Source organism: Peromyscus maniculatus, chromosome 3 (assembly GCF_049852395.1).
Source record: "Peromyscus maniculatus bairdii isolate BWxNUB_F1_BW_parent chromosome 3, HU_Pman_BW_mat_3.1, whole genome shotgun sequence".
Taxonomy (NCBI): Eukaryota; Metazoa; Chordata; class Mammalia; order Rodentia; family Cricetidae; genus Peromyscus; species Peromyscus maniculatus.
Window position 1 is genome coordinate 109,961,220 of NC_134854.1, and position 22,419 is coordinate 109,983,638.

The 22,419-nt window shown below is 47.7% G+C and overlaps 1 protein-coding gene across 27 annotated transcripts in view; it reads left to right on the plus strand.

Annotated features, from left to right (window-relative positions):
• The window catches only part of LOC143272428 (sperm motility kinase-like), a 76,610-nt gene that overhangs the window by 11,456 nt on the left and 42,735 nt on the right, over nt 1-22,419 (plus strand). For 15 of the 27 annotated variants that reach the window (XM_076567201.1, XM_076567203.1, XM_076567204.1 and 12 more), the window contains 6 exons: nt 2,008-4,299; nt 4,639-4,810; nt 5,631-5,681; nt 5,833-6,026; nt 6,133-6,649; nt 8,677-8,848. In XM_076567201.1, coding sequence (XP_076423316.1) covers nt 2,102-4,299; nt 4,639-4,675 — 2,235 coding nt within the window. In that variant the 5' untranslated portion in view covers nt 2,008-2,101 and the 3' untranslated portion in view covers nt 4,676-4,810; nt 5,631-5,681; nt 5,833-6,026; nt 6,133-6,649; nt 8,677-8,848. Of the gene's footprint in view, nt 1-2,007; nt 4,300-4,638; nt 4,811-5,630; nt 5,682-5,832; nt 6,027-6,132; nt 6,650-8,676; nt 8,849-9,743; nt 10,216-12,170; nt 12,325-12,430; nt 12,530-12,812; nt 13,891-14,594; nt 14,744-22,419 lie in introns of those variants that run through there. The other 12 variants (XM_076567227.1, XM_076567219.1, XM_076567224.1 and 9 more) reach the window with 12 other exon arrangements.

Sequence of the window (22,419 nt, forward strand, 5' to 3'; positions counted from 1 at the left end):
GGCAGCTGATTTCGATCGGTGAATTATATACTTATGATTCTGGTGATCTGGTTTGGTGTCTGGGTAGCGCCTTCTTCTCTGTTCTCAGGTCACTTTTTGTTCATTTGTCAACTCCTCCGCTGATCTTGTTTCTTCAGACTTTAAACTGTAGGCATCTGAATCCTCTCCCAGATGGGTTTCAGCTGAGCAGGGTAGTCTCACCAACACCTCCAAGTTGTTGGGTTTCACAGGATCAGCAGCTGGGCCCTGGGTTGTCCTCAGATGGAGTGTTCAGATTCGTTCTGGTTCTGACCCACGGAGATAGCTTCTTCCCCAGTTGTTGGGGTTAGGGGCGTCCCTGTTCCAAGCTGCGTCTGCTTGTCTCCGTCCCTGGGCCTGTTTACCTCTGCGGTCCTCCGCCGGGCCTGTGGTCCCTGTCAGCTGCCGCTGGTTCTGTCTGCCTCTGGGGGCCGCCACCGGGCCTGAATGTCTCTGTCGGCCGCTGCCGCCGGGCACGTCTACCTCAGCGGGCTGCCGCTGGGTCCGTCTACCTCCACAGGCCGCCGCCACAGGCCTACCTGCATCTGCTTGTCTCCGCCGCCGGGCCTGTCTACCTCTGAGGACCGCCGCTGGGCCTGAATGTCTCTGCCAGCTGCTGCCGGGTCTGAATATCCCTGTCGGCTGCCGCCGCTGTGCACGTCTACCTCAGCGGGCTGTTGCTGGGCCCGTCTACCTCCGTGGGCAGCCGCCACAGGCCTACCTGCGTCTGCTTGTCTCTGCCGCCGGGCCTGTCTACCTCTGTGGGCCGCTGCTGGGCCTGAATGTCTCTGCCGGCTGCCGCCGGGCCTGAATGTTCCTGTTGGCCGCTGCCGCCAGGCCCGTTTACCTCAGCGGGCCACTGCTGGGCCCATCTACCTCTGTGGGCCGCCGCTGGGCCTGAGTGTCTCTGCCAGCTGCCGCCGGGTCTGAATATCCCTGTCGGCTGCCGCCGCTGGGCCCGTCTACCTCCACGGGCCCCCGCCACAGGCCTACCTGCGTCTGCTTGTCTCTGCCGCCGGGCCTGTCTCAAGTCCTTTCTATTTTGTGCAGTTTGGAGGAGCACTGACATTTGTTCTTTAGGGGCTGGAATGAATCATCAGTAAGTGCCTGGTCCTGGGCTTTTCTGTGCAGAGTCTTTTATCAAAAATACTTTAATCTTGTTGTTTATTGTCTCTTCTCAAGTTGAATTTGTATCTAGAAATTTCTCAATTTCATCCACATTTTCCAATCAATGAGAAGGACCCCCTGGTTTTAACAAACAGATTAATTTTGGGGTGGGGTAGGTTTGAGAGATTACCCAGCAGGTAGGAGCATGTACTGTTCTTACAGAAGACCTAGGCTTGCCTCCCAGCACTCCCATGACCCACCATAACTGCCTGAAACTCCATTTCTAGGGGATTTGATGCCCTCTTCTGACCTTCTAGGTCATGGAAAAGAAATCATACAAAAAGCATCAATATTTTAAGTTATTTGTACTACCTGTGAGTGTGTGTATTGGCACCCTCGAGTGTGCATGTGTCTGTGTGAGTCTGCCCACATGGGCACATGCATGCATTGTATGGATGCCCTCAGAGGCCAGAGGTGTAGGCGCACCTAGAGCTGGAGTTAAGGCAGTTGTGAGTCGTCTGACCTGGGTCCTGAGAACCACATACAGGTCTTCTGAACTCCTGAGCCATCTGCCCACCCAGGCACACTGGATTTGGGGATGTCTGTTGTCTTATCAAGTGCTTTTGCATCTGATTTTATTAGTGCCTTCTCTCTCAGTGAGTGCTGAGTTCATGTAAGAGGATGATTATCCTTCCAAAGAAACGTCTCTTAGCTTCTGTGACCCCTTGTTTTATTCTCTGTTTCTGGTTGATTCCGACCAATCCGATCTGTGTCTTATTCTGCTATCTGCTGCTTTGGAAGGTGTTTTCTTTTCTTTCTGAGCATTGCATCCCTATTAGGTTGTCTAAAGTAATTCTGACTTTCTTTTCCTTTTGGATGTAGCAATTTGTATTGATAAACAGTCTGGGCCTGATTTGGACTGTTTAAAATTCCCCATTGAGGCTTTGGTTCTAGCCTTAACAACAAGGACCTGACCATGGAGCAGGCCGGGGAGGCCCACTGCTCTGCTGAGGAGGCCTTCACCGATGACTATAAGATGATGATGACCCTGGCCCAAGGACATTTTTCAGAGGTCAAATTGGCCTTTCACGTGCCCACAGTATCCTGTGTGGTTGTAAAAATTCTTAGAAACAAGAAGAAGTATGCCTCATTTATCAACAGTGAAGTCAGCATCATGAAATCCCTTGCCCATGCCAACATCGTTCAATTGTTTCATGTGGTCGAGACCAGAGAGACCACCTACCTGGTGATGGAGCATGCATCAGAGGGAGACCTGCTGCATCATATACTGGAACTGGGGTCCTTAGAGGAGAGCGAGGCTCGAAGGTTGTTTATCCAGATATTGCATGCAGTGCAGTACTGTCACAATAACTCGATTGCTCACAGAGACATTAAGGCAGGGAACATCCTCCTGGACTGCAAGGGTAATGCCAAGCTTGCCGATTTTGGCCTTTCGGCCAAGGTCATGCCTGAGCAGAAGTTTAGGGGTTTCTGTGGAACTTTATTTTACTGTGCCCCAGAACTGTTTGGAGAGGAGGCCTATGATGGCCTTGCCACTGATGTGTGGAGTTTAGGCGTGCTCCTCTTCCTCATGGTCACCGGGCACTTTCCCTTCAGAGCTAGGTCTGTTGAGCGGGTGAAAGAGCACATCCTTGCCGCAAACTTCAAGGTGCCTCCACATGTTTCCATGGACATTTACAATGTCATCGTCAAACTGCTGATCATCAACCCTGGCCGGAGGCCCACCATAGGCCAAATCATGAGGTTCCCCATAGTCAGGAGCAGTGAGGCTCGGTCACCACCTACTTCCACCCAGGCTCTCCCAGGCACCCCCAGCCCTAGCATTGTCAAAGCCATGACAGTCATGGGGTATAAATCTGAAGAAATCGTTGAGTCTCTGAGAGACCAGAAATACAACCAGGTGATGGCCACTTACCTAATTCTACAGCACCAGTCACCTGGGGGAGACTGCTACCATCACCAAAAGAAACCCGTGAGAGCCATGCGGTCAGGCCTTGACCTCAACCTGGCAGATCTTCACACTTTCCCTGTGTCCTTATGGAGAGCTACCGAGCCTGCTCCCCCCACCTTCACCTTGCCATCTAAGACCAAGGAGAGAGAAGAGAAGAATGCCAGGCAGGGTGGCACAAGGCAGAGCATGCCTGCCGCCCTGTGCTGCCAGCCAAAGAGGATGCACCATCCCTATCTAACCCACCTGTTCTATTCCGCGACTGATTCCTTCACAAGCAGCAGCCTGGAAAGCATTGAGTATTTCACACATTCGGAGTTCGGGTCATTCGGTTGTCACTTGGCCAGTGTCCAGCCACCTCTCTTTCTGGACACCTCCTCTCCTAGGCCACACCAGAGTGAGACTCCAGGTGACACAGACAACAACTTGTCCTCCTGCAGTCCACAGGAGGAACTCTGGAGCTCCCAGGAGGCACCTCAGTATTTCACCCCCACAGGCTCCTCCCCTTGGGATACATTGCAGGAAGAGACTATGACCCAGGATGAGGCCATAACTCATGAACTGACCATGACAGAGGATGAAGCTATGACCCATGAAGGGACAATGACCCAGGATGAGGTCATCACCCATGATGCAACATTAATTCAGGATGAGGTTATCACCCAGGATACCACCTTGTCCCAGGAAGGGACAACCTTGACCCAAGATGAGGTCATCACTCAGCAAACCACCTTGACCCAACAAAGGACCATGATCAAGGAAGGGAAGATGACCCAGAATGAGGCCATAACTCATGATGCAAACATGATCCAGGAAAAGACCATGAACCATGATGGGACCATGGTAAAGAATGAAACCATATCACAGGAAGCGACCATCATGCAAGTAGAGGCCATCATTCAGGATGCAACCATCTCCCCAGAAGCCACCATGACCCAGGTTGAGAACCTCATTCAGGAAGAGGCTATCACTCTGGATATGGCCATCACCCAGGAAGTGGCCATCACCCATGGGCAGCCCCAGGATGCAGGCCCAGCTTCATCCCGAACCCGGAGGCGTCACAGCTGGAAGGGGGTCAGGAAAACAATTATGAACTGCTTCAGAAACCTCTGTTGCTGCTGCCTGCCACCTGCAGAGAGAGGCCGAGCCTCCCGCAAGAACCTGGCTCCAAAGGGAAGGGATCATGGAGTCACCCCCAGAACCAGGTGGGTGCACTTACCTCATTTTATTTGTGCTTCTCCTCCTGTCCCTTGTGGTAAAGATGCAAGTGCCAACTTGTGGCACACTTGTGAACTTATCAAACTGTCACTTCAGAGAGAACAATCCCAGAAAATCTCTCTAGTGTGACCTCAGAATTTTTGAGCTACAAGTGGACACAAAGATGCTGATAGGAGCAGGGAGAGCAGGAGGCGGGGCAAGGCCAAAGGAGGCAAAGATCCCATGGAGGAGCAGTGGGGAGCTTAGGCACTGCAGGGCCAGCCCAGGAAGTCCTGTGTGTTCCAAAGCCACTAAGAGTCTCCTTCCTGTGTCTTTCTATTTTGAAGTCCTGAAGAGGTCAAGCCCCAGCTCCATGGCTTGTGAGCCACGGGTTGGGGACCGGTCTGGCTGAGAATCGGACAGCCCCACAGGGAGCCAGGCCGGATGTCCAGGAAGCAGTGTGGACACAGGCCCCTCCTGCAGAGGAAGAGCTGTCCACCCCAGCGCAGATCTCTCCAGGTAAAATCCCAGGCAAGAAGGACAGGCTTTTCACAGGGTCTTGCTGAGTGGAGAGGGCTGAGGTGCAAAGGGGCCCTAAGCTGTCTCATGGAACTATAGCCCCTTGCCCTCTTCCCCTGCCTGGCTAAGCATCAGAGATTGCCCTCTGGGTAGTGACTCTCCTTTGCTCCCTGTTTCTGGGCAGAGAACAGGGTCTTCTCCATGACGTGAGACTCCTCTCCCCAGGGTGAGTATTTCTAGTCAGCTTGTCCTCCCTGCCCCAAGGTGGGTTCCCAGGTTCAGATTGTGGACAGTAAGCAGCCCTGTAGGGCTCCAATAGAGGGTAGCTGTGGTGATTGTGTTCCCCAAAATGTTGTACACTCTAATAAATTTATATGGGCCAGAGGAGAGAACAGCCCCTAGAAATAGGACCAGAAAATGGGGGCACACACGCCTTTAGTCCTATAATGTGGAGAGCAGAGATTCATCTGGATCTCTGTGAGTTGAAAGCCACACCAATACAGCAAGGCATGGCGACTCATGCCTTGAATCCCAGAAAGTGAGCCTATAATCCCAGGAAGTGATGTCAGAAAGCAGAAAGGTATATAAGGCATGAGGACCAGGAACTAGGCAGGTTAAGCTTTTAGGCTTTTCAGCAACAGTTCAGCAGAGATGTATTTGGATGAGAACTCAGAGGCTTCCAGTCGGAGGAAACAGGATCAGCTGAGGAACTGAAAGGAGAGGTAGCTGTGGCTTGTTGTGCTTCTCTGATCTTCCAGCATTCACCCCAATACCTGGCTCTGGGTTTGTTTTTATTAATAAGACTCTTTTTATGCTACAGGTAGCATCCTGCCAACCTTTTGCAAGAATCCCGAAAAGTCATCACAGCAAGGTACACTGCTTGAGTCCTCACACCCAACTCAGAGCAAAGCTTGGGACAATCTCTACTGAGGAGTGAATCCAGGGCCGGCTGAGCCTTCTCTCTCCACCAGTTCGGGCCTCTAGTTACTCACCTGCTGCCTCTCCATGCTTGCTCCTTCAAGGCCACCATTCCCATTGGGAACTGGATTTCACACTCACTACCACATGCCATATCATGAGGCACCGATAGGTGTCGTGATATGGATGGAACCAGAAAGCCTTATGAGGGGGCAGCAACCTGCTGTGGGCCCTGCCTCTTGCCAGCCTAAGTCTGACTCAGAGGTTCATATCCCTAAGGTGGCTTGTTCTTATACAGGTAAGCAAGCTTTTGCACATCCTTTGGGCGAGTTTTCTGGAAGCCTCCCGTGTCCATCCCACAGTCACATTGGTAAGGTCTCGTTTTGTGTGTTCTTTCTCCTTAGACAGTGCCAACATGCCACAGCATGAGGCATGGAAGAGTCTGTGTGACTGATGTTGTTGGTACATCGATCTATGTATATCCTTAATGTGACAGGAAATAATGGTCCTGGTTTGATAATCATGCTATGCTGGCTTCTGTGTCCAACAGCGAGTCCTGATAGTGTTCCAGCACTAGGAGAACACATCTGTCACATCTCTTCTGTCCTCTGAGCACCACTAAGGTCCCAGGACAGACATTTTAATGTGCTCAATCTGAAAAGAGGACCTTATTCCACTCTGGGGTGAGAAGAGTACCCCAGAACCCTATGCTTACCAACCTATTGACAAAAACTTGGGAAATTACATTCCACCGGATCCTTTGCTGGCCTCACCCAATGGATCTCCTCAAAAAAAAACTGAGGAGGACTTCACAGGCGACGCTGGCCAGTATGGGAGGGATATCTGGCCTCTCACATTGTGATCCCCCTAAGACAACTGTATTGTTCACCTGCCCCCTTCCCCAGGAATATAAAGCCACTGGTGAGTATCTCTCTCTGTCTCTGTCTTGTCTCTGTGTCTCTCCTTCTCTCTCTCTGCCTCTCTTCTACATGAACAACTTCCAGGCAGGTCAGCTGTTCAGTCTTAAACAGGACCCCCAGAAAATCACCAAACACTGAAGATTGCTATAAAGAGCAAACCCAAAATGCAAACATAAATTAAAAATTGCAATTGATTGAAATAAATACATGATATTAATCCTGACCAACTAAAAAATAACACACATAAAACCTTGAATGACCCACCCTAATAATAACAGTCTCACAGAAGCATGCTAATGAAGCACATTCCACCTACAACCAAAGATGGAAATTGGCTTTCATTCCCTGACAGGTGTATTAAGGTGCCACATGCACAAGTCCATTTTCTTTTCTGACATTTGCTTCTGTCTATTTTGCTACAAACTGTTTTCATCTGCTGTTTCGTTTCTTTGTCTGTCTGTCTGTCTGTTTTTTTGTTTGTTTGTTTGTTTGTGTTTAGAGACAGGGTTTTTCAGTGTAGCTTTTGTACCTGTCCTGGATCTCATTCTGTAATCCAGACTTACTTGAACTCACAGAGATCTGCCTGGCTCTACCTTCCAAATCCCAGGATTAAAGGCATGGACCACCAGCGCCCAGCTCCTCTGCTGGTTTATGTGTTTATACAGAGTATTGCCCTGCAACTCAGGCTGGACTGAATTCGGTAGAGAGTCCATACTGGCTTTAAATTCCTGAGGGTCCTGCTGCCTCAGTGTCTCTTAGGTGCACTGGAACACTGTTAGCATTTGTGGTTTAGTCAAAGTCTCCTATATCCCAGGCAGGCCACTCTGTAGCCAAAGATGACCTTGAGCAGGATCCTCATCATCTTGTCTCTAACTTCCCAAGGCAGAAATTCCAGTTTTAGCCACTGTACCCTGTTAAGTATGAAAAGCTCAAGGCCAGTATAGGCAGGAGTGAGTTGCAGGCTGAGTGGAATCCCGTCTCAAAAAGAATATGGAAATTCTGAACATTTTGAACTATCAGATCTGGACTCGGTCTGGGGAGATGGGGGAATGGCTAAAACCCCACAGAGAAAGGAAGGAGTGTGTGAAAACTGGATGTGGCGGTGTCCTTATGTCATCTGAGGCCTGGAGGTGAAGAGAGGCAAGTGTGGGAGCTTGCTGGCCTGAGGTCAGTGAGACACCCTGTCTCGAATGGAGGTGAAATCCTTTGGTAGTGGAGCACCCATTAATCCAGGACTGGGAGGCAGAGGCAGGCATATCTCTGTGAGTTCAAGGACAGCTGGTCTAGAGAGCGAGCTCCAGGACAGCCAGGTAAACTTGGAGAAACCCGGTGGCAAAAAAACAAACAAAAAAAAAGAACGAAGGTGCAAAAGCAGTTGATGAATATTCCTGGTCTACATGTGTGCACAAAGGGTTAGAACAGACAGACAGACAGGAACACACACATACACACACACACACACACACACACACACACACACACACACACACACACACACACCCCTGTGGTCACACATGCACCTTGCACAAACACTCACACTCTTTGTGCAGAGTTCTCCACCCTGTCCTTACCCATACCCCTCACTACTGTCTATTCCTTGTACTCATGGCCTTTTCTTTTCTTTGCCAAAGCACATGACTCTTAAACACCACAGTGGCATAACTATCAGTCCCCTCTAATGAGGAATCCTCTCATTTTTTACTCTCCTCTTGTTTTGACTTGGGTTTTCTGTCTGTAGTTCAGGCTGCCAGTGTGTTTGAGGGGTTTTGATATTTAAATTAAATGTAGTGGTGGATGACCTTGAACTTTTAATCTTTCTGCTTCCACCTACCAAATATAGGGACTACAGGAATTCCCCACCAAGCCTGATTTATTTGGTCCTGGAGACCAAACCAAGGGTCCCCTACATGCTAGGCAAGAGCTGTCCCAACTGAGTCACACCTGTAGCTTAGACATGCAGGGCCAGCACAGTAAGAGTGTGTTCCAAAGCCCCTAAGAGTCTCCTTCCTGTGTCTTTCTGCTTGGAAGTCCTGAAGAGGTCAAGCCCCAGCTCCATGGCTTGTGAGTCACGGGTTGGGGACCGGTCTGGCAGAGAATCGGACAACCCCACGGGGAATGAGACCAGATGTCCTGGAGGCAGTGTGGAGACAGTTCCCTGCTGCAGAGGAAGAGCTGACCACCCCAGCGCAGATCTCTCCAGGTAAAATCCCAGGCAAGAAGGACAGTCTTTTCACAGGGTCTTGTTGAGAGGGGAGGGCTGAGGTGCAAAGGGGCCCTAAGCTGTCTCATGGAACAATAGCCCTTTGTCTCTCCCCCTGCCTGGCTAAACATCAGAGATTGCCCTCTGGGTAGTGACTCTCCTTTGTTCCCTGTTTCTGGGCAGAGAATATGATCTTCTCCATGACGTGAGACTTCTCTCCCCAGGGAGAGTATTTCTAGTCAGCCGGTCCTACCTGCAACAAGATGGTTTCCCAGGTTCAGAATGTGGCCAGCAAGCAGCCCTGTAGGGAAACAGCCAGGCATGGTGACTCACCCCTTGAATCACAGAAAGTGAACCTATAATCCCAGGAGGTGATGGCAGAAATGAAAAATATATATAAGGCATGAGGACCAGGAACTAGGAAGGTTAAGCTGTTAGGCTTTTGAGCAACAATTCAGCTGAGATCTATTTGGATGAGAACTCAGGCTTCCTTCCAGTCTGAGGAAACAGGATTTCCAGTGTGGCTTTAAACTCACAGAGATCCAGATGAATCTCTGCCTCCCAAGTTATAGGACTAAAGGAGTGTGTGCCCCCATTTTCTGGCCTCTATGTCTAGTGGCTATTCTGTTCTCTGACCCAGATAAGTTTATTAGGGTGCACAATATTTTGGGGAACACAATATCGCCACAGCTACACACTTTTGGAGCAATACAGGGCTGCTTGCTGGCCACAATCTGAACCTGGGAACCCATTTTGGGGTAGGTAGGACAGCTGAGGTATTGACAAGGTGAGGTAGCTGTGGATTGTTGTGCTTCTCTGATCTTCCAGCACTCACCCCAATTCCTGATTCTGGATTTGTTTTTATTAATAAGACTCTTTAAAATCCATACTACAGGAAGCCTCCTGCCAACCTTTCCCAAGAACCCCCTGAAGTCATCATAGCAAGTTACTTTGTTGCTTGAGTCCTCAGACCCGACTCAGAGCAAAGCTTGGGACAATCTCTACTGGGGAGTGACTCCAGCACCAGCTGAGTCTCCTCTCTCCACCAATTCTGCCCTCTAGTTACTCACCTGCTGCCTCTCCATGCTTGCTCCTTCAAGGACACCATTCCCATTGGGAACTGGATTCCACACTTGCCATCACGTGCCTCACTGTGAGGCAGTGATAGATGTTGTGATATGGATCGAACCAGAAACCCTTATGAGGGGGCAGCAACCTGCTGTGGTCCCTGCCTCATGCCAGCCCAAGTCTGCACTCAGAGGTTCATATCCCTAAGGTTCCTTGTTCTTATACAGGTAAGCAGGCTTTCGCATATCCTTTGGGCAAGTTTCCTGGAAGCCTCCCCTGTCGTTCCCACAGTCACATTGGTAAGGTCTCATCTCGTGTGTTCTTTCTCCTTAGACAGTGCCAACATGCCACAGCATGAGACACAGAAAAGTCTGTGTGACTGATGTGGACGGTACATCTGTCTATGTGTCTCCCTGATGTGACATGAAAACAAGGGTCCTGGGATGATGCTCTTGCTAGGATGGCTTCTGTTTCCAACAGCGTGTCCTGATAGTGTTCCAGCACTAGGAGAACACATCTGTCACATCTCTTCTGTCCTCTGAGTACCACTAAGGTCCCAGGACAGACAATTTAATGTGCTCAATCTGAAAAGAAAAGAGAACCTTATTCCACTCTGGGGTGGGAAGAGCACCCCAGAACCCCATGCTTCCCAATCCACTGACAACAACTCTGGGAAAGTACCTTCCTTGGGATCCTTTGCTGGCCTCAGCCATTGGATCTGTTCAGACAAAACTGAGGAGGACTTCTCAGGTGACTCTGACCAGTCTGGGAGGGAGATCTGACTTCATATTGTGATCCCCCTAAGGCAACTGTATTGTTCACCTCCCCCCATCCCCAGGAATATAAAACCACTGGTCAGTATCTGTCTCTGTCTCTGTCTCTGTCTCTGTCTCTGTCTCTGTCTCTGTCTCTGTCTCTCTCTCTCTCTCTCTCTCTCTCTCTCTCTCTCTCTCTCTTCTCTCTCTCTCTCTCTCTCTCTGCCTCTTTTCTACATGAACAATTTCCAGGCAGGTCAGCTGTTTTGCCTTAAACTGGACCCCCAGAGAATCACCAAACAATGAAGATTGTTATAAAGAGCAAACCCAAAATGCAAACATAAATTAAAAATTGCAATTGATTGAAATGGATACATGATATTAAAACTGACCAACCAAAAAATAACACACATAAATCCTTGAATGACCCACCCTAATAATAACAGTCTCACAGAAGCATGCTAAGGAAGCACATTCTACCTACAACCAAAGATGGAAATTGGCTTTCATTCCCTGACATGTGTATTAAGGTGTCACATGCACAAGTCCATTTTATTTTCTGACATTTGGTTTTGTCTACTTTGCTACAAACTGTTTTCATCTGCTGGTTTGTTTGTTTGTTTTTGGAGACATGGTTTCTCTAGGCAGCTTTGGTGCCTGTCCTGGATCTCATTCTGTAGACCAGACTGGTTTTGAACTTACAGAGATCTGCCTGGCTCTACCTCCCGAGTTCGGGGATTAAAGGCATGGACCACCACCACCCAGCTCCTCTGCTGGTTTATGTGTTTATACAGAGTATTGCCCTGCAACTCAGGCTGGACTGAATTCGGTAAAGAGTCCATACTGGCTTTAAATTCCTGAGGGTCCTGCTGCCTCAGTGTCTCTTAGGTGCACTGGAACACTGTTAGCATTTGTGGTTTAGTCAAAGTCTCCTATATCCCAGGCAGGCCACTCTGCAGCCAAAGATGACCTTAAGCAGGATCCTCATCTTCTTGTCTCTAACTTCCCAAGGCAGAAATTCCAGTTTTAGCCACTGTGCCCTGTTAAGTATGAAAAGCTCAAGGCCAGTATAGGCAGGAGTGAGTTGCAGGCTGAGTGGAATCCCGTCTCAAAAAGAATATGGAAATTCTGAACATTTTGAACTATCAGATCTGGACACGGTCTGGGGAGATGGGGGAATGGCTAAAGTGCCACAGAGGAAGGAAGGAGTGTGTGAAAACTGGATGTGGCCATGTCCTTATGTCATCTGAGGCCTGTAGCTGAAGAGAGGCAAGTGTGGGAGCTTGCTGGCCTGAGGTCAGTGAGACACCCTGTCTCGAAAAAGAAGGTGAAAGATGATGGTGGTGGTGGCGCCTGCATCCTGGGCAAGAGCTGAGTCATACCTGTAGCTCAGGCTAGCCTGGGACTCACTATGTAGCTGAGAAAGACCTCCTGATGGATTTACAGATCTATACCCTTGACCCTGAACTTTTTCTCTCTTTTTCTTTTAACCTTTCTAGATAATCTAGTTTTCCTATTGAGTGTCTTTTGAAGTACCACAAACACGAGCTGTGTCCGTATACCACTCTTCTTCTGAAGCTGGTGAGCTGTGATCTGGGCAGGAGGGAGGGAAAGGAGGCTGTCCCAGTCCCATGCCCTCTCAAGGACACTCAGGTCAGTGTGCAGCAGTCCCTGGACTGTCACCTGTGTAGCCAGGCTGCTTTGAAGGACTGTTCTGACTAACGGCCCTCAAGTTGGACTCATCTAACTCTCTATGCAGCTCTGTGGGACAGGATGGAAGGCACCAGCCTCAACCAGCCCATGTCCGGACCTGTACCTGATGACACTATGAGATGGAGCTGCACCCCCCTACTTGAAGGTTTAGTCCACTCACCCCTCGGGAGATCTCATACCCCTCACATTTAGCCAGTTCTAGGGAGTTTGTGCGTTTTTCTTAAGACTAGATGCTAGAGCCAGGGTGAGGGTGTATGCTTATAATCCCAGGACTCTGGGGGCTTAGTCAGGAGACGAGCCATAAATTCAAGGCCAGCCTGGGCTATATAAGGAGCAGTAGTCTAGCTTTGGTGGCACTGTGAGATCTCTCTCTCTCTCTCTCTCTCTCTCTCTCTCTCTCTCTCTCTCTCTCTCTCTTTCAAACACAGAAGTCGAACAACAGGACTAGTTCTTGATGTACCTTGCATGCACACTGGTTCTTGGCCCTGGGTTCTTGCCCAGTAGAAAATAAAACCAGGTGGAGCATGCTGGGAATCCCAGTATTGGAGGGTGGAGACCAGAGGATCAGGCGGTCAAGGTCATCTTCCAACGTGGAGAGATGGAGGTCAGTCTAGGAGGAATGGCACTAATTTAAAAGCAAACAACCCCTACCCCAAATCTTAATGCCCAAATCTGAGAAAACAGTGACATGGCAGCCCATAACAACCACATATTCCGTGTGAATCAGAAGACCTTTCTTATAGAGAGAAGAAAGTCGGGTGTCTAGATGTGCAGTATTTTTTTTTCCCTGTGACTCACATCTGGAACTGGCCTGAGCATTGAGTTCATCCCCTGTGTGTGGCTCCAGGGAGCTGTTCAACAAGTACTTCCTGCTGGCCCTGTGGGAGGCACAGGGGAACTGTGTGAGTAATGCTCCCTGTTGATCCTGTGGGGGGCAGTCTGGAGGAAGGTTTGGAGAGCATCAGAAAGGCAGGGATGCTGTTGGCCCTGCAACCTGTCAGAAACTCTGGTGTTGTGCTGCCCCCTTGTGGCACTTCTGTACCAGTTCCCTGTTAGTGTACCTGGTTGGCTGAGGTCCCTGCTTCACCTGGTGCCAACCACTGAGGTGGTTGGGTGGGTTTGTGGGTGGGGTGGGGGAGGCTTGCTCGGCTATACCCATCTAACATGATTTTGTCCTTCCTTCCTTTCATTCCTTTTCCCCATTATCATAATAAAGGAACAAAATACCCTTCATAGCTCTGCTGACCAGGAGATGGCCTTGAAGAAACTGCAGAGACACACACTGCTGTTCCAGGCTGTGTTGTTCATAAGGCTAGACGAGTGGGCAGTGAGTCAAGAGTGTGAAATCAACATTCTGGGCGAGATTCAGAAGCACAAGAGGACTGGGACAGTGAATGTCTGTTTTTACATTACCTGCTTCTTTTGTGAGACAGGAGATCGTTCCCCAGGGTGCAAGAAAAAGAGTGAGCAGGCTTGCTGAAGCTTGTCACTTGGAGATGGAGACAGGTGCATCTCCTTTTTTTTTTTTTTTTTTTTTTTTTGCTGTTGTGATTTGTGTTTTGGGTTTATTTGTTTGTTTTTTCAGGACAGGGTTTCTCTGTTTGGCCCTGGCTCTGTGGACCAGGCTGGCCTTGAACTCACAGAGATCTGCCTTCCTCTGCCTCCCGAGTGCTGGAATCAAAGCTGTGCTCCACCACCACCATTTGATGCAGGTGCATTAATCTTGCTGACCTTGAGAAAGCCTGTGTCCAAAACACAATGTGTACAGCATCTGTGAATTGACATTTGAGGGAATACATGTGCTACACATATACAAGTTTGAGCATACATGTGTATGTATTCAAGGACACACACATACAAGCACACAAGTGTAAACATATAATGTGTGAGTGATCTGCACACACACTGAAGTAAAAATAATGATAAAGAAGCACAAAGTTACTTGAAGAACCAGGTAACTTTTTGGAAGACCTGACCTTCTGTGCAGGAGCATCCTAGTCGGCAAGACCTAGGAGAATGAGACAGGGTGATGCTGCTGAGAACACTGGGGGGGGGGGGGTCCACTCTAGATGCTCTATGGTTGACAGAGCCCAGGAAGCCAAGCTTTGGGGACTCTTATTATTGCTGAGTAGAATCCAGTTGGTGGGCTGACAAGGTGATCCCAGCTTTGTTAGCACTGTGGCTCACCTGGATGTCTCACCTCTCTGCAGCACGAGAGGAGGCACCTCACAGAAGCTGAGGAGGATGGCCCTGCACTCGGGAGCAAAGGTCACCTTGATCAATTCTACTGGCATTAACCCCCCTGCAAATCATTGCATTATGTTTTCTATGTTCGAAATAAAATGGCATTGTTAAATGAGCTTTTTGTTGTTTTGAGACAGGGTCTTTATGTAGTTCTGCCTGGCCTGGTACTGTGTAGCCTGTGCTGGCCTTAAATTTGCGGCAGTGCGCATTGGTTTCCCGAGTGTTTCTGTGTATGTGTCTCTGTCTGTCTCAACAAGTGTATCACATCCCCACCTTATCCTTGAATTTGTGATGTAGCAAGAGGTGCCCTTGAATCCTGAGCCTCCTGACTCCAGCACTCCCTCACTCACACTAGTTTTATGTATCACTGGGGATCAAACCAGGGTGTGTGCACACTAGATATGCACTCTTCACACTAATCCACATCTTCAGCATATAATGCTCCCTTTTCTTCAACTTTTGACAGTTCTCTATTTGGACTACTATCTTTTGAAAATAATATGTCTGATTAAAAATGTAAGCATAGGAGAGTATAGCAGAACGATAATTCCAGGGTAGGTGGCGCCATTCATGTCTCCTTTGTAGGCAGCTCAGTGTTGGGCAGCTGTGTGATGCTGTGCATGTCACTGTTAAAGCTCAGTGGGCCTTCCTTGTCTGTCAAGTGATAGTACCTCATCCATCATGGTGTGAGAAATCTGTAGTGGAAATTCATTCCACCAATTAGCTTTGCGGTGTAAGTCTTAGGGCATGGCGTCTGATCTCTTAAAAGAAAGGAGAGTGTGTCCTATCCCGTCTCCCCCCCCCCCCATTCCCACCTCTTACAAGGCAAGGGGAGTCAGCAGATCCTGACATTCAGTTGAAGCAGGTCCAAGCCCCCTCCCCCTGAACCAGGGCTGTGTGAGGTGTCCCACCATAGGCACTGGGCTCCAAAGAGCCCATACATGCACCAGGGAAGGATCCTGATCCCACTGCCAAGGGGCCCCTTAAGTAGGTCAAGCTGCACACTGTCTCGCCCATGCAGAGCCGACACTTCTTGGGGTGGATTCAGATGGCTGGATCCATTTGCTCCCGGGCAAATGGACGACAGCTGCTCACTTGGTTCTGTGTTTGTGACTGTATCTCCCCTCTTATTACCTTAATAAATCCTTGTTACCCTCTTAAACAGACTCAACACTGATTTTTCATAATAAAACTCTGCACTTTTTCCTGTCTTTACTGCTCTGTGTTTCACGGATGATTAATGTTGTGTGCACAGGAACACCAGGCTGGTCCTTTTCCAGTGCTTGTGTAGGGCACAGCATTAGAGGCTACTTGACTTGGACTCCATTTCCATCATTTTAATGCAGAAAATGTGCCTTTTGGTATTGTAGTGGTGACTCGGTGGTTAAGAGTGCTTCTTTTTCACCATAACTCCAGCTCTAGGGGGTAGAAGGCCTCTTTTGCTCTTTGCAGGCACTCCTGTGTGCACACGAGCACACACAAATACAATTCCTTTTTAAAAGGTGGGTGTGGGAAGTGGGCTGAGAAGATGTCAAGCCTGAAGACCTGAAACTGATCCTCAGGACCCGAATGGTGGGAGGTGAGAACAGACTCCTGCCAGATATAGTCCCACCTCGGCACACCCTTCTCCCTCATGAGAAATAGTCAGGAAAAGTAGCCAGGCAGGAGGATTTCTGTGATAACATCCTGGTCTACATGATGAGTTCCAGGCAAGCCAGAACTAGAGAGTGAACTCTGTCTCAAAAGAAAAAGAATAAAGTGTCTCTGTGATGAGACTCTGTCAGAAACTAGATTCCACAACTCACTGGAATTGAAGACAGAACTTCACACACTCTGCATGTTCACACCATGCTCAGTCTCATTTCATCCCTGTGGCAGTGTCGTCAAATAGACTGTTTCCTAGCTGGGTAAAAAAGCTCATGCCTATAATCCCTGCACTCTGGAGGCTGAAGAGTTCCTGCCCAGCCTGGTCTTCATAGTGAGCCCCAGGTTGGCCTTGGCTATGATGGAGATTCTGTCTCAAAATGACTGCTCTTCATCCCATCTCGACAGGGCATTTGGGGGTGTGATCACAGAAAGCTGGAAAAAATATGATACATGTGTAGTATATTCACATATATGTGTATTAAACAATTTTACTTCACTAGATATCTGTGTATATATCTATGTGCAGGTTTATGTATGTGAGCATTCATCTCCACAGAGGCCAGATGTGTAGGAGCCTCTTGAAGCTGGAGTTACAGGCAATTGTGAACTGCCTGATGCGGGTGCTGGGAACGGAACTCTGGTCCTCTGCAAAAGCAGGGCTTTTCTCTGTGTACAGAGAAACTCTGTCTGGAAAACCCCATTTTTAAACATTCAAAATGGGCGCTGGCCTTGACTTGAAGCAATCCTAAGTGCTAGGAGTGTATTTGCAAGCCACCAGACCTCCCTATCATCCTGCACCTGTTGTTTGGTTGGTGACCTCAGATCCGGGGCCAGCATGTGTATTCAAGCACCGAAAGGGACTGTGATGTGAATACAAAGAGGCCAGTGTGTTGTTTTGCAACAGAGTCTTTTATGTAGCTCTGCTTTGGCTGGCCTTAAATTTGAGGCAGTCTGCCTCAGCTTCCTTAGTGGCTAGGATTATAGGTGTATCTTATCACTCCCTGCTTCTTATGGGCCTGTTTTTATTTTGTGGTTTGGGTACAGGGTCTCATGTATTTTAGGTTGATATTGAACTTGCTATGTAGCAGAGGGTGACCTTGAACTCCTGATCTTCCTGTATTACACTTCTCTAACTCTTGGATTACAGACATCTGACTCCTGAGTGCTGGGTTTAATGGTATGTGCCTCTATGTCCAGAATCACTCACAGAAGTAGGCAGAGACCTGAAGAATGATATTAAAGCTTAAACTGCCTATCTTTGGTTATTCTTTAACAGTAACATGACTAATTTAACCTTTTTTTTGTGGATAAATTTGTCCCAATCATGGAGAATATGTCTAAGAGGTAAATCAGTAGAAATAAAGTATTGACTTAGGAGTCAGCTCCTGATGGACAATAAGGACAAGGGTCTGTGGTAACAAGTTGACCACATGACCAAGAGAACATGGTCTAATTAATGGCCATGCAAATAAGCAAACAAGAATGAACAGGAGTGTGGGGAGATGAAGAGATAGCTCAGAGGTTAGGATCACTGGTTGTTCTTCCAGAGGTCCTGAGTTCAATTCCCAGCAATCACATGGTGGCTCACAACCATCTGTAGTGCCATCTGGTGACTTCTTCTGGCCTGAAGGGACACATGCAGACAGAACACTGTATGTTGTAATAACTAAATAAGTCTTAAAAAAAAAAAAAAAAGAATGAACAGGGATGACCATGACAGCCAGTGACTCATCTTTTTACTGACTGGGCAAATGGTGCATGATCATCCCATAACAGGGCCAAGGGGATGTACAAACAGCATTTGGCACTCATCAATCGGCTCAGCTCACATTTATGTCCAGAAAATAACGAATCTCAGTAAGAAATAACCAACTTCATTGTCCAGTTTCAGTCGTGGAGCCCAGAAGAAGCTTAGCACAATGTGGCTGGGCATTATCCCTTGTCTAGGCATGTCTCACTTTTCCTTAACAAGCTTTCCCTTTGCTCACTCCTTTGCATTCCTTATCCCTCATCAATGAGAGAACAAATGGTAGAGCCACTGGCTTGGGTAGTTGTGGTGACCATTGATCCATCATCAATCACTCCCTGGATTAATATAAGAAAGCCAAGAAAGGTGGCCTCGTTTCTCCACCACAGCTGTGGCAAAATATCCTGATGCAAAGCAAGGGAAGAAAGAGTTTACTCGGTTTACAATCCAGGTCACTGTCATCTAGGGAAAGTAATTTAATCACTTACATCACTGCCACAGTCAGGAACAGGGAGACAATATAGGCACTTTTTTTGTTACACTTTTTTTAAAATTTACTTTCTGTTTTTTAATTTAATTTTTTTCATTTTTCTTTATTAAATTTTCTAATCACTCTATATACTACCCTCAGATCCCACCTCCTTCCTCCTCCCACCCTCCAGCCCCCTCTCCCAAGCCACCCCACATCTCCCAAATCAAGGTCTCCCATGGGGAGTCAGTAGAGCCCGGCACACTGAGCCTAGGCAGGTCCAAGCCCCAATATAGCCATTTTTGCTTGTTGTTCAGCTAGCTTGCTCTATTCGAATATAGCAGTCCAGGGCCCGGCACGTGAGACAGTTGAGTCTCTCCTCAGCAGTGAAGACAGTCTCCCACAGATGTGCCCACAGGACGTGCTGATCTAGACCATCAACCATCAACAAGCCCTGTCCTGACGGTGCCTTTTGAGATAGTTCTGTGATCCAAATACACATTGTCTTTTAAAAGACGATGCACACAGCAAGTTACATTTGAAAAAAGACAGAGGGCTGGAGAGAAGGATTACTGACTAAGAGCACTGGTTGCTCTTCTAGAAGACCCAACTTCAATTCCTAGCACCCACATGATAGTTCACTCCACTTCCAGGAGATCCAGCAACATTTTATGGCCAAGGTCACCAGGCATCCATACAGTTGTGTCCTTAGATGCATCCATACACACATTTTTAAAATGGCAAGTTCAGAAAAAAGACACATTTAGCACAGCTTGCAGAGGGTAAGCTTAGGATGCTTAAGGTACTGGATTTAATCCCCATGGTCAAATAAAACCAGTGTGGCAGCACAGGTTTGTGATATGAACATGAAAGAGGCAATATGAGAGGATCAGGAGTTCAGGACAGCCTCTGCTACATACCAAGTTCAATACCAACCTAAAACACATGTGACCCTATATAAAAGCCAGGAAACAAAAACAGGCCCATAAGAAGCAGGCAGTGATGATCCCAGCCACTCGGGAAGCTGAGGCACACGGCCTCAAATTTAAGGCCAGCATGGGCTACACAGTACCAGGCCAGGAAGAGCTACATAAAGAGCCTGTCTCAAAACAGCAAAAAGCTCATTTAACAATGCCATTTTATTTTGAACATAGAAAACATATTGCAATGATTTGCAAGGGGGTTAATGCCAGTAGAATTGATCAAGGTGGCCTTTGCTCCCGAGTGCAGCTTCTGAGAGGCACCTCGTCTCATGCTGCAGAGACATCTAGGTGACCCACAGTGCTAACAAAGCTGGGATCACCTTGTCAGCCCACCAAGTGGATTCTACTCAGCAATAATAAGAGTCTCCAAATCTTGGCTTCCTGGGCTCTGTCAACCATAGAGCATCCAGAGGACACCACCCCAGTGTTCTCAGCAGTATCACCCTGTCTCATTCTCCTAGGTCTTGATGACCAGGATGCTCCTGCACAGAAGGTCAGGTTTTCCAAAAAGTTACCTGGTTCTTCAAGTAACTGTGTGCTTCTTTATCATTATTTTTACTTAAGTGTGTGTGCAGATCACTCACACGTATGTTTGCACTTGTGTGCTTGTATGTGTGTGTCCTTGAATACATACACGTGTATGCTCAAACTTGTATGTATGTAGCACATGTATTCCCTCAAATGTCAGTTCACAGATGCTGTACACATTGTGTTTTGGACACAGGCTTTCTCAGGGCCAGCAAGATTAATGCACCTGCATCAAATGGTGGTGGTGGAGCACAGCTTTGATTCCAGCACTCGGGAGGCAGAGGAAGGCAGATCTCTGTGAGTTCAAGGCCAGCCTGGTCCACAGAGCCAGGGCCAAACAGAGAAACCCTGTCCTGAAAAAACAAACAAATAAACCCAAAACACAAATCACAACAGCAAAAAAAAAAAAAAAAAAAATGCACCTGTCTCCATCTCCAAGTGCTGGGGTGACAAGCTTCAGCAAGCCTGCTCACTCTTTTTCTTGCACCCTGGGGAACAAATTCCTATCTCACAAGGAAAGCAGGTAATGTAAAAATAGACAGTCACTGTCCCAGTCCTCTTGTGCTTCTGAATCTCCCCCAGAGTGTCGATTTCACACTCTTGACTCGCTGCCCACTCGTCTAGCCTTATAAACAACAGAGGCAGGAACATCAGTGTGTGTCTATGCAATTTCTTCAAGGCCATCTCCTGGGCATCAGAGTTATGAAGGGTATTTGGTTCCTTTATTATGATAATGGGGAAAAGGAATGAAAGAAGGAAGGACAAAATCATGTTAGATGGGTGTAGTGGTGCAAGCTTACCCCTCTTCCCAGATGATTCAAGCCTATGTCAAGTTCAAAACAAAACAAAAACCTGCATGGATGCCTTCTGCCTTGACCAGGTGCTTGTTCTGGATACTCAGTGTATTCAAGTCCATACTTTTCAACTTATTAACCATACATACTCCCAACATTAAAAAAAAAAAGCCATAAACATCTACCCACAGGAATTCCAAACTGTTAAATCCCTCATTCTAATTCTTGTCTGTCTACCTTTACCTCTGTCTACTCGCTATGGAATCTGCACTTTAATTCTGTCCTTCACCCAATTCTCATGGCATCTAGAAAACTTCTCCTTCTGTCATCGTGGTCCTCCACTAATCATGAGATGAGTTTGGTAAAGTCATGGCTGCAGTATTCTCTTATGTAAAATAGGATTAAAATCTATATTCATGCAATATGAACAGATATTAGCATTAAAAGGAATGTTGGAGTTAGAAGAGTGATATTGGGAACACTGGAGATGAAAAATAAAAGGGTTTGCAGCTGGGGATGTGTGGTGATATTTTGTTTGCGCTCTAACAAATCAGAGTGCAGAGCTAGACACTAGTTAACCATAGAAGCCAGGCAGTGGTGGCATACACCTTTAATCCCAGCACTAGGGAGGAGGAAACAGGAAGTGATATGGCTGGACAAAGAGAAGAATATAAGGTGGACTGAGACAGGAACTCAGGCCCCTTTCAGGCTGAGGAGTTGACAAGGTAAGAAGTGGCTGTGGCTTGCTCTTTTGTCCTCTGATCTTTCAGCATTTACCCCAAAATCTGACTCCAGGTTTTTACTATTAAGACCAATTAGAATTCACACTACAAGTACGAGATTGTCAAGTTGACCAGAGAAGAGAAAGAATGGGGTTCCAGGGACAGAGCCAGTGTCAGCTGGCCAGCTAGTTCTCCCAAAGCCTCCTTTCCTGGGGGACATATTTGAGGGACCTCTGCCTTTTTAAATATTCTTATTTCTGGTGTATCTAATTTCAATAGACTAGATGATAAGTAATAATAGCTTCTAACAGAACACTTCCTCCTCTTCCTGAAAAGAGACCACCCAGACTTCACTGTGGATTAGGAGCAGAAGATGAAGGAACCAAGAAAAGATTGCAGCTTGGTAGCTGTGACAGGAGTTAGCTCCTTGATGAACTGCAAGCTGGTCATGTAAACTTGAGAACAAAGAGAGGTTAGTCTAATTACTCTGCTGTGGGATGTCTTTCTGTACGCTGTGAATATGCGTTACTCCCATTGGCTAATAAATAAAGCTGCATTGGCCTATGGCAGGGCAGGATGGAGCAGGCAGGAAAATCCAAGAGAGAGAGAGAGGAAGAAGAAAGGCAGAGGCAGAAAGAGAGTCACCAGCCAGACACAGAGGAAGCAAGACGACAAGGCAGAACTGGGAAAAGGTACCAAGCCACATGGCTAAATATAGATAAGAATTAGGGGTTAATTTAAGTGTGAGCATTAGTCAATAATAAGCCTGAGCTAATGGCTGAGCAGTTATAAATAACATTAAGCCTCTGAGTGATTATTTTATAAGCAGCTTCGGGTCCATGGGGGCCAGGTGGGACCCAAGAAAACTTCTGACTGCGTTACTCCATCAAAGGGCTAAGAC